At 47.3% G+C, this 12,644-nt stretch overlaps 1 protein-coding gene across 1 annotated transcript in view; it reads left to right on the plus strand.

Moving 5' to 3' along the window:
• Positions 1-12,644, plus strand: part of Lrmda (leucine rich melanocyte differentiation associated) — a 1,029,801-nt gene that overhangs the window by 579,566 nt on the left and 437,591 nt on the right. The window contains exon 3 of the mRNA XM_052733588.1: positions 8,542-8,668. Within this exon, the coding sequence (XP_052589548.1) occupies positions 8,542-8,668 (127 nt within the window). The remainder of the gene's footprint in view (positions 1-8,541; positions 8,669-12,644) is intronic.

Here is a 12,644-nt window from a genome sequence, read left to right on the forward strand (position 1 = left end):
TCAGATACACTGGGCTGTTTTTAATCATCGCTCTGTTGTTGGATGGTTATGCTGCTTAGGTTGTTATGAACAATACTATAAAGGCAAGCAGGCTGGCACACACCTGCAGTCCCAGGCAGAGGCAGGAGGATCCTGAGTTCCAAGCTAGAGTGGATCACATGGCAATATCTTATAACAAAAAACATTAAAAAAAAAAAACCCAAAAACTAGAGTGGATCACATGGCAATATCTCATAACAAAAAAACATTTAAAAAAAGGGTGGCTGAGAGCTAGGGGTTGGGGGATGAGAGAGAGAGAGAGAGAGAGAGAGAGAGAGAGAGAGAGAGAGAGAGAGAGAGAGAGAGAGGGAGAGGAGAGAGAGGCTTGTTGAGCAAGCCTGTGGACCCAAATTGAGTCCCCAGCACTCATATGAAAAAGCTGGGCAGAGCGGCTTGTAGTTGCGGTCACCCTGCTGAAGCAGTAAGGGAGCAGCTTGATAAAATTGGGAAGCCCCGGGTCCCAGTGAGAGGTCTCGTCACAACTAACAAGATGGACACTTCAGGAGGAATAACACCTGAGATTGGCCTCTGGTCTCCACGTGTACCTGTACACTCACACACAAGCATGAACACACACACTTGCACATGCACACACACACACACACATCACATACACATACACATAAAAACACAGTAATGATAATGGTATTGATGATGCAGATGTAGTGAACTTCTTTGCATGCATGCCACGCATACATCTTTGATATTTAGTGCATCAATTATTAGGCCTGGAGCAATCACTTCTAATCATTAACTTTTAACATAAATTAGTATCTAGAAAGATGATAAGAACCTTGCTTTCCCTCAAGTACTACGTTGGTCTGGTACCTAGAACTTTTCACAAAATCATGTGCAAACTTAAGAGAACAATAGAAATATCTTTTGATTTGAGTTAATATCCTGGTGAGGGTAAAATTTTTCTCCCACGTTTCCATTATTTATCAATTTTCTGTTTAGGTTTATCTTTTATCATCTTTCAACTAGGAATTGAGCTTTTCTGTACTGGTTCTCACTAATGCTCTTCCTGTAATAATGATCTTGAGCCCAGGCTTGTTAGAGGGGCCATCGGTATTGACCAATTTTCGTTTGCCTTTTGATTTTCAAAGGTATAGGTTTTGGTTGTTGGTCTTTAAATCTGTAACTGAATGAGCACTGGAAATTCACCAGATTGGATTGATGTAGTCATTAATTCTAACACAGCCATCTTGCAACCTAATGCATCTTTCTTTTTTAAAAAGATTAATTTTATTTTGTTTCTGTTTTTTTGTTCGTTTGTTTGTTTTGCCTGCATTTATGTCTGTGTGCAATGGCCTCAGAGACCAGAAATGGGCATCAGATTCCCTAGTTTGGAGTTACAGTGAGCTGTGTGTGAGCCACCATATGGGTGCTGGGAACTGAACCTGGGTCCTCTGGAAGTGTTCTTAGCCAGTGTTCTTAGTCACTGAACCATCTCTCCAGCTCAGTGTGTCTTTCTTAATATCTCTCCAGGGTCTTCACAATCATAAGTGTGTTAAACATGTCCTAAGGCAAGTCAGTGGTAAAAAAAAAAATGAGAAAGAGGCAAAGGAAGAGGAAGGAAGGAAGGAAGGAAGGAAGGAAGGAAGGAAGGAAGGAAGGAAGGAAGGAAACTAAAGCCTTTACAATCTGCCTCTACTGCAATCTGAGCCACTAGGAATTTCCTTTGTTTCTGGTCTTCAAGACAGGGTCCCATGTAGCCCAGGCTGGCTGCAAGCTCATTATGCATCCAAGGAAGGTAGCTTGCGCTTCTGATTCTTCAGCCTCCACTCCTGCCAGCTGGTGTCACAGCTGTGTGCCACCATGCCTAGCTCAATTTGAACTGCTTGTGACTTTGTCTAAAGCTGTCATTTTCTAGCTGACCCTTTGTCTCCCGCTACAAGGATATCAGTAAAAGTTTCTTTGAAGCCACTTGACTCTAGACACCCTATGTAGCGTCTTCATTCCTTATCAAGTGTCACCTGGAAAGCTGGTCTCACAGAATATCTCTCTCTCTCTCTCTCTCTCTCTCTCTCTCTCTCTCTCTCTCTCTCTCTCTCTCTCACACACACACACACACACACACACACACACACACGCGCGCGCGCGCGCGCACGCGCGCGCACACACGGCACAGTAACTGTGTGAGAATGCATGAAATACTGTGTTCTTAATAGGGTCCCTTCTATCAGCAAAAGGTTTGAACTATTGTATTAGAGTCAATCCAATTTAAATGTGTTGCATAGGTAAATAAAATACCAATGCTATAAATCTATACTCCTTAAGAATGGTATTAGAAAGCAGGTATTAGAGGTCACAAATGATTAGCTTTTAGTAGGTGGGCCCCTCAGAATTTAGTTCTGAGCTTCCAGGAAGCAAGAGCACAGAGGTCAACAGGATGGGATATCAGATACATTATCCACCGTGTCTTAAGGCAAGTATTTCCTCATAAGTAGAGAACCAGAATCCCAGGTAGGTTAATATGGAGCCTAGAGATTCGAAGACTGGAGAGTCTACCTGCTTACTTCTCCTTTCAAGTACCAGAAAGTGAAAGCACTATTTCTGGACTCTGACTCTTACCCATTCTAGGTTATTTATCAGGTTCCATATTTGGAAGATACCTTAGTACTCTTAGATACTGAGCATGAAACTTTCCAATCTAGTTAGATTCATTGGTTTCCTTCACTGGTCTTGCCTTTGGATTGCACTTCCTAGCAATGAATTTTATTTTATACATCTCAGGAATTATGCATCATGAAAGATATCCCACAGGACGTCATACTTGACCTTAAATCCATGTCCCATACTGCCATGTGCTGTTAATATACCCTACATAACAAATCATGGAGCCTCTACTACCTCCTATTCTTACAGACATGTTACATAGTAATTGATTTATATTATTACATTCTGTGTGTGTGTGTGTGTGTGTGTGTGTGTGTGTGTGTGTGTGTGTGTGTAGCTTTGTGACCTGAATGACAGAAAAACAGAAAATCATAGAGCCAAGCACATAGGATAATAAATGATGATATATACTTTATTAAATATAGTAGTCTATCATCTATCTACCTACCTATCATTACCAATCACCTCTCTCTGTTTATTGCCTATCTGTCAACCCACACATCCACGCAACAATTTAAGTAGGATATGATGAGAGTCATATGGCAGATAGAACACCCCTTTCAGACCCACATGACATGCTAGTGCTGGGCCCCTTGACTAAAACTTGACCAGTCACATCATCCCTTCCCAACTCCCTCTGTCTTTCTTCGCTCCCTACGGGTGAGCTCTGTCCTGTCCGGCCTGTCCTTGTAGCTTTGACCACGGCCCCTGTGGGAAGTTCACTTTCAGAGTTCTCTAATAGCCACTGCGTGCCAGGTGTGCAAATAAAGTGGGACCGAATTATTGTTTCTGCACTCAGCGATAGCGCTTAGACCTTTTAACCGCCACACTGACCAATTACAGCAGACGCTGGCCTGTGGGAGCCCCATGCTGGCCCCATGCCGTGATCGTGGGGATCAATGACCTAGTTGCTAAATTATAAAGATTATATAGGTCACTGGAGGGACAGGTCTGAGAGTGGCCGGATAATAGGGAGGGTCTCCGAGGTGAGTCTGTTTACGAGATGGTAAGGAAGTATTCAGATTTGCTTTTTTGTCCCAGGCATGGTATAGGAGAACACGCTTTTTCCTCTCCCCACTGCTAAAGACAAGGATTCCCACAGGGATTGCCCCCTCACCACTGGCAGCTCGCTGGGGTAGCCCCCCTGCCTGGTCCTTGGGCTTCTCAGGGTTATTTTATTAGACTCACTGCCCTGGGCTGGGCAGCCTTACAGGCTAGGAGTTAAGTCTGAGTCCTCTGTGAACCTGACAGCTATCCAGTGGAAATCACACTAACTTCCCTTCTTTAGCTCAGGGCTGGGCAGACCTTTAGCTCAGAGTTCTAGGAAGATAAGGTCTTGCCCTTAAGATAAGGCAGTTGACCTGGGTGGTAGGTTTTGAGCATGTAGTAAGTTTGGGGCATGTGGGCTGGGTAGGTCCTTGGCCTGTCCATGGTCTATGCACTCTGGATCTGTCAATGCAGGTTTGGATGTTCGGATGACTCTGTTGCAGGGGCAGGTGAAGTGAGCGGAGATGTTACTTCCTTGGCTGACTTGAGAATATCATGATTTGGGTGCAGGATAAAGCCAAAGACAAGGTACTCCTCGCATAGGTCTGCGGTGGGCTGTCCCCACTATGCACTACCCTTTCTGTACCAGGCACAAGCGTCACCACTGGTTTAGACTGGCAGCTGAAGGAACAGAGACCTAACCCTTGGCAGAGCCTGTAAGCTGACGAGACACCAGGAGTGTAGGGAAGTGATCTCTGGTGACTTTTCATGGTACCGTGTTCTGCTGATTGTGTGCTAGCAAGAGGGTAGTGGGGAGGGAGGATGGGGATCGCTGGTCTAGATCAGACACCCCTACCCCTGCCCCAGCTCCTGGCCTTTCTGATTACCATCCTCCCAAGTGGCCAGTTTCCAAGGAAAAAGGCTGAGAAGGCTGAGTTTGCATCCACCCAGTAACTGGAGCGACCAGGAAGGTGCTGCCAGGCCCCCAGCCCTGTGCCAGCCTCCAGCCGCTGGCCTAGCCTGGGCAGGGCCGAGCTGCCTCTTTAGCACCATTCTTTCTATAGGCTAATGAGGGCAGCGTGTGAGCCACGGGCAGTGATGGTGGGATATTAACTGTGACAGGAAGCTTGATCATAATTATCTTAACGAGGATAGGGTTAATTACAGTGGAAACTTAAAAGTTCCCTCTGTCTGACTCCACTAGAGCCAAATGCATTGTGATGGTTCTGTCATCTTGATGTGACTTTGGAAAAGGCACGAGGACTCTTCCCAGGACAAGCCACAAGCTCCCTGAGAGCCCAGTGAGCAGGGTGCCTACCAAGATGCTACCTATGGGTGTGGTCATGCCAGCTTACCACTGGCGCAGAGGGAAGGAAGTGCCTGCAACCTGATCTGGAGAGGCTGATGAGATTTACAGAGCAAACCACTTACCCGGAGTGGTCCCACCTAGGTCCCCACCTGCCCTCAGTGGGGTACCTCCATACTCTCTCTGCTGGTTTCTCCCAGTAATGTAAGAACCCCCCACCCCCACCCCCGTGACTTCCTCCAGCTTCCAGCCCATACCTCTCAGGCATAACCCTAGAGTGACAGTCAAGCTCTTACTTTGCGGGGTGCGCTTTGCAGTTTACACATTAGCTTAGACCATATTATCATCCCTGTAAGCTACCGGTGCCATCCCAGGCAAAAGAAGTATGGTGCCTGGACTTCGATACACTTTTTTTTTTTTTTTAACCTTGTCATTTTGTACAACGGCGAATAGCTACCTGTGAGAATTGGGTGTGGGGGAAAAGAACGCAAAGATGGTGGCAGGAAACTGCTTCCTGATCATTTCTTTCAGAAAACAACAATTGTAACAGTCACTGGAAAAAAAATCACAGTAAAACCTGCCTGTTTGCTGGCTTCCCATGTGCCATTGGAACTCCACAAATTCTTTTCGCTGGTGCCTCTCCCTCATGGTGTTCTGAACCTCCTGCCTCCGGTCCCTCAGTTCTCTGCTTAGCGGAACACATCCCCAAGAGCGGACGCCAATGATGCGGACGAGGCTTTATTCATCAGCACCCTCCCATATAACCCAGCTCTCCCTTTTACTGAGCACTAACAACGTCACAGGGAAGAAAAGAATCTGGAAAGCAGGCCAGAGACCGGAGATTTGGTGGGACTCTTTCCTGAGGTCTCCCTCCCCTATGGAGCTCTGATGTACAGCCTGGATTGTGGGGACTAAGAAGCAGCCTGGGAGCGGGGAGAGTGCCCTTGTGGGGGTACCGGCATTGTCCCTCTTCATGCGGTGTCCTCTTGTTTTATGCTTCCTCAGAAACAGTCTGGGAGGGGAGCTTTCCTCGGCTTGCCAGTGTGCCAGCCCTTTGCTGATTCTCATGATAGAAATATAATATTTGCATAACATAACTTGGAACAGTGTGTATCCGAATGTTGCCTTTGACCAGCGCCCATCTGATGCTGGTGCACAAAGAACTTATTAGCTGCCCAGAAGGCTTTCTGATGGGAGGTGGGGTGCGTGTGTGTGTGTGTGTGTGTGTGTGTGTGTGTGTGTGTGTGTGTATGTGTAAGCTCCACCCCCACCCCCTATCCCCCACCTCACCCTCCCCCACCCCTGTGGCAAGCAGGGACCTGGCCCTGCAGCGCTTGTGGTTAAGGAACTTTGGTTCACTGAGTCTCGTGGAGAAAGGGACTCGTGGCTCTTTTGGTAGAGAACTTGATTTTATGTTCAGTATCTGGTCCCCAGAAACCCACAACTAGGCCTGGTGGAGCATGCCCATAACCCCAACACTGGTGACGGTCTAAGCAGGAGGATCCGAAGTTCAAGGTCATCCTTGGCTACATAATGAGTTTGAGGCCCGCCAAGGATCTATGGGTACCAGATGCAAAGAAACAAACAAACAGCAACAAAAACAACTGACAAAGAAAAAAGCCTAGGCCTTTAGAGAGCCCGAGGATTTCCTGCACACTAGATTTGTTCATCGGCCCGCCTGCTATGGTCCCTCCAGTCTCTCACTCCCGATGGCTTCTGGGATAAACCAATGGATGGCAGGAGGAGGCGACACTGACTGGGAATACAGTCAGTGTTTTCAGTGGAGAGGAGCGGGAGGCAGACATTGTACACAAAGGTCCCCTCAGTCTTCCTGAAGTCCTCTGAGCTAGGGGACACAGAGAGCCGGGCTTTCGGTATGCCCCAGTTCAGGCTGCAAGGAGTTGAAGAAGGCCAGACTAAGCCCCATGCAGACTCGTAAGCCCCCAAAGGGAGGGAGTTTTTGTTTTTGTATGTTTGTTTTTGCCTTCCAGAAGCCTATGAAATGGGATGACTCCTAAACAAAAGTACACACAGGTTTCAGGGTTTTGTGTTGGCCCGGGCAGCAGGGAGCACTAACTTCAGAGCCCTTGTGCTCTGGGTGCTGGAGCCAGAGCAGGAGGGACCACATGAAGGTCTGTGAGACACAGGCCGTGCAGATGGGAGCAAGCTCTGGACTTGCACATCTCAAGGGGAGGCCCCCCCTCCACCCGCACTCCCTCTGTCAGAAAGCCCACCAGAGGGCCATGGCCCCTTGGGAAAGCCCGCAGGCTGAATGTCACTGCCTGCGGTACACCCAGAACACACACGAGATGTCAGGGCCTTAGCATCAGTGCAGTCAGTGAACGGAGAGCGCGTCGGGCACCATCCTGATCTGCTGTACTTTATAGCCTAGCCAGGGATTGAGTGTGTGTCTTCCCTTCATGGACTCCGTGGCTCAGCCGGCCCCAGCCGAGCAAACTCAGCATATCTCCCGGGCCTGGCAGGTGAACAAGCTCGGAGTCAGCGGCGCAAGCCCTGAGACCTTCGGCTCACTTTAATTAACGGTCGTGTGTGCCTGGGCAAGCATTTGTGCACACCCGCCTCACACGCTCCCCTCCACCCCAGACACTCATGAGAGCCCCTTATGTGGAACGCTAATTTCAGACCACGGGAGTAAACAGGACCACCTTTTCCTTTCTGTCATAGTATTTTTGTCTTTGAACCTGATACTTAATCCTTTTTATTTACTGCCTCGAAAATCTATGCTCCTATACTCCACGCTTAAAGAAAAAAAAAATCCACATTCCATAAATTAGAACTTGAGACCAGGGGCTTTGAAGCAGAAATTCTCCCAGCCCCCTGTCCTCACACAAAACCAAAACCAAGTAAAAAGAAATAATGAAAGAAGAAAAAGCTTTCTCTTGGCCTGGAGTGATTATGTAATTCCTCCCTGTCGGGCAGCCATGGGGATGCTAGGCAGGAGCAAATTAAGTGATTAGTTAAAAAAAAAAAAAAATAGAGGGAGAAGGAAAAAAAAAAGGAGCCCACGGATGTGAGGATGTGAGGGGAGAGAAAAGCCCCTTCCTGGCCATTTCCCCTATGACTGTACAGAGGAGAACGGCTAAGAAATGATACTTGAAGTTATATTTATTATTGTAAGAGGGGTATGAGATTTCTAGGCAGGAATGATGGATGACAGCTTAAATTTGTGTCCAGGGAATGAAGGTGAACTGTGACAGAGTTATTTATCTTGGGAATGGAGGTTAGGGTCAGCCCAGGCTGGGTGCCTGAAGGCACAAGACATTGACAAATTTATCCTGCAGGCCGTATCTGAAGCCCTTTGTTTTGGATCCTGGCTTCTCAATAACTGACCCTCATCCTTCATGTTGGCAATTCGTGAAGGATGCGGTGAGTGCCAGCGGGGGCCCCCTTCTCCCCCTCCGCCTCCACCCGGGCTCCCTGCTACTAATTCTTGTCATTCACTCCGCTGACAGGCACCAAGCCCAAACTATTCCCAGTTCTGAAAGGGAAGGTTAAAATATTTATTTCGGCTCATAATGGCCTCTCTGATTTACTGCAGGATCGTTTTTCCCCTGCCTTTGTCATTGCAGGTCACTGGAAGGACTGAGCGCATTCAGGAGCCTGGAGGAACTCATCTTAGACAACAATCTACTCGGTGACGACCTCGTGTTGCCACGGTTACCCCGCTTGCACACCTTAACCCTCAACAAGAACCAAATATCCTTTTTGGCAGCCAGCACGCCAGATCCCCGCAGCACCCCACTTGCCGCCCAGCTCCACAGGGGTCCCCATCCTGCCACCCCCACACCCTTCTCCGCAAAAAAAAAAAAAAAAAAAAAAAAAAAAATACCTGCAAAATGTCAAATGAGTTTTATGTGTCAGCTAAATTAAAGTATGTGAAATACAGTCGGTGGGCAGACAAAGCGTTCTGTCTTCTGGCACTCAAGACACTTCAGAGTAATTTATTATAGGTCATTCATAAATGAAATGCACCGTTATATCTTCCTGTTGCTCCATTTTAGTGTAGAGATCTAAGTTATGGCTGCGAGGAAATCTTTTTAATAGATAAAAATAGAGAAAGAAAATAATGTCACGGGTGCCTGGGAGGAAAAGCGGCTTCTGTTTGCCTGGGCTTGTGTGGGAGGGCGACCTCTGGTGGCAAGCCATGGGTAATGCCGCTAAGCTGACTTAGTCCTTGTAGGCTTCCGGAATAGTTTTGATGTAGGTTTAGGGAACAGTTCTGGAAATCAAGAAGGGAGAAAGAGCTGAGGTGGAAGGAGAGGTGTGAAGGTCAGGCTCTTCACTCCCCGTGGATACAGCCTTGGGCATGATGACAGGCCTATGAGATCCATGGTAGGTTATGGCCTACTTTGAGTAGTTGAGCATCTGCCCATCCTGGCATGGGAATTAGGAGCTAACCATCCTTGATTCTAAAGTGAGAATACATCAGAAGACTTCTAGGGGACATGACCCCTCTAATGATAGTGCTCTGGGTTACCAGGTACCCAGATCATTTCTTGATCCTTCCCGAACACAATTCTGCCTGGCAGAGTTCACATTCCACAGATGTTTGTGGGATGAACAACATACTCATTTTCACTAGTTTCTCACTGAACACTCATGGAAGCCATGCACTGTGCTGGGGACGTTAAGCACCCTACTTTCCATTCTTACCAGGACCAACGAGGAGTGTATAGGTTTTCAATTAATCTAGTCTTAGAAACTGAGGTTACGTATACACCCCCAGTCAAACAACGAACAAGATGGAGACCTGGATTCAAGCTCAGCCACGGCTGTATCCAGAGTGTCTCTTTGTTTGTTTGACTTGGTTCGGTATGAGTCTGCTGCAGAGCTTTGGACTTGGAGCCCGATTGTCTGGCTTTATTGATGTTGATCACTTCTCCCCACTCACACAAGAAGTTAGAAACAGAGAACCAGCATTTCCCCTCCTGGTTATCAAGTAAAAACAGATTCATATGTTAAGTTCAGTGTGCATGCTTATATCAGCATTTAGGATGCTTTGCAAAATTATTTATTAGCCCCCATCGGTGCTTCAAGCCGTAAGTTAGTATTTTCTTTATTCTGTAAAATATTGTCTCAGTCAGCGCTTGCTGCTATGACAGAATACTGTTGACTGGGAAGCCACAACCAAACATTTGTCACTCATAGCCTGGAGGCTGGGAGTCTGAGAGTGGGCTCCAGAATGAGAGGGGCTTTGATGAGGAGTCCTTTGCCTGTTCTTGCACTGGGGGCAGAGTGGGAGGAGGGAAGCTGGGTGGGTGGGGGTGGAGAGAGAAAACATTCTTGTCTGTTCTTATCAATAGTTTAAATCATTCTATCATGGCCTCTACCTTTAGGACTTAAGAACTTCTCAAAAGCTTGGGAGTTGAAACACTTGGATTTTGAGAGTGGGGCATCAACAATTAGTGCTTCTCAAATATGCTCCCAGGGCCGTGGTCAGTGGACACTGCAGACGTAGAGCAAGAGGGCTTAGAAGTGAGTTCACAGATGTGTCATAATGGAATTTGGTGGGGTCTTCCTTCATGCATCCTTTGGGCAACTGAGTCTCCAAGTCATTGTTTGAAAGCATGCTGTATTCTGTGCATTCTACGTCTTCCTCGGCTGTCCTGGGTGATCATCTGGACCACATATACAACTGGATCAAGGGGAGAAGGATCACTAGGCAGAACTCTAGATGATACCACTCCTGCCGTGGACCTCACTCAGCCCATGCCTTGTGTCTCAGTGTCACCACAGGGTGTTACAGTCCACGGACTTTAGTTTCATATGTCCTCTTGGTCATCTTTAGCTCTGTGGCCTGGTGTAAATCATCTTCCAAGAGCCTATTCCTCATTTTTAAAGACATAAGTTGGATCAGGTGACATTTATTCTCAGCACCGCTGAGGTTGGTAGGCCTCTTGGGATCCAGAGTGCTGGGAGACTGACTATCTTTTGTGAAGTCCTTTTCCTATTCTGTGCTTTAACTTACTTGAGCTGTAGTGGTAATGCTAAGAGAGTAAGGGGGATAGCTTGGGAAGTCACTGTGTTGCTGAAAATCCCATTACCTAACTATGTTTTTGTAGAGCATCCTATATTCAGTGGTACAGATCCACGTAGTGTTGTCCAGCTCAGGTTGCTATGTCCGCTCAGGTTGCTATAAGGTTTCTTTCTTCTTGTCCTCCCAATCTACTGGTACCATGGCGAAAATCAGCTTCCCCATCCATTTGATCTGGAAGTCGCAGTCTGCAAGGTGGGCAAAAGCAGACAGCATTGGATACCCCCCTCTCAGTCTAATACTCTGACCCTGCCTCTTCAGATTAAAACTCCCTGCTTGTGAAGATGCCTCAGTCCTGCCCAAGGGTATCGCTGGTGCTGTCCCAGGAGATGCCCCAGACACAGGCTCTGTCAGCTAGCTCATGTAGCATAATGATCCACTCCACGGAACAACAAATGTTCTCCGCACTTCAATCCTACATGAATCAGGGCTCAGCTGGATGGTTCTTCTGATGGTCTTATTTTGTGTCACTCAGGCAGCCATGATTTTTTTTTTAACCCGTGCTAGATAGTCTAAAATAGCCTCACTCTTAACATGTGCAATTAGTGCTGGCTGCTGGCTCAACCGCTTATCTCTAATGGGCTGCATGCCCCATCATACTTGAAAGGATTATTCTAGGGCACTGGCCCTGGTGCATAAGGGCTTGTCAAGTCCTACTTGTATTTTGAAAGCAAGTTGCATACCAAATGCAGAACGAAAGTGCGCGATGACACAGGTGGGCATATAAGGAACAGCTCATTTCTATAGCCATCCACTACACCGGCCTTGGTAGCTCGTCTCTCTGAGCTCTTATTTCATTTTCTTGATAAAGCATCCTACTGGCTGCCTCAACTACTCTTCTTCCACAGCCCAGGCCCACCCTGTCACCCAGGGATGCTGTCACCCCTTACATCAATTGGTAATTGATGAAGTCAATTCCCCTGTTGAGATTCCATCTCCCCTGGTATGGCTGGGTTTGTGTCAAGTTGACAAAAGCTACTATGACATCATCCTCGAAAAATATGAAAAACACTCTCGTCCGACTAAAGCCGTCCTCACCAAGAGCAGAATGTATTTCTTAGACTTTTATATTCTAATCTCATTCTGTGAGTTGGGAATCACTGGCAAATAAATCTCCTTTGTTGTTTGTTTGTTTGTTGCTGCTGGTTGCTTTCTAGAAAACTCAGAGATGGCAAACTTTGGGAAGACGCATAGATTGCCACAGGCATGACTTCATCTAGACCCCACTTAGGCTGACACTGAGCACCACCCCCTCCCAGATTCTGAAATGCAAAAGAGAAGCAACCATTTTCCATGAGGAGGGACTTCCATGTGGGAGGAGTCAGAGCCAGCTGTAGCAAGGCCCTGCTTCCAGCTGGGACTTCAGGAATTCTGCTCACAGAAGAGATTCCAGGGTCCAGACCCTGAAGCATCTGGAAACTGTCATGTCAATTCACCAATGAATGCATCCATCCCCATCGCTACACGTCCTTCTTACCCCTCCCCCACTGCCTTCCTTCTCTGACCTCTTGTTCACTTAGGGCTCAGTCCTCAGCTTCTTCGGAGCCCTGCCCTGGGCTATCCAAGAGCCTGGCTGTCTCAGGTCATCTCTTCCTCTCTTGCTCTTTTGATATGGATTCCTATCACACCTTTTCCTTT

This window comes from Peromyscus californicus, unplaced genomic scaffold (assembly GCF_007827085.1).
Source record: "Peromyscus californicus insignis strain IS unplaced genomic scaffold, ASM782708v3 Scaffold_12__1_contigs__length_115047231, whole genome shotgun sequence".
Taxonomy (NCBI): Eukaryota; Metazoa; Chordata; class Mammalia; order Rodentia; family Cricetidae; genus Peromyscus; species Peromyscus californicus.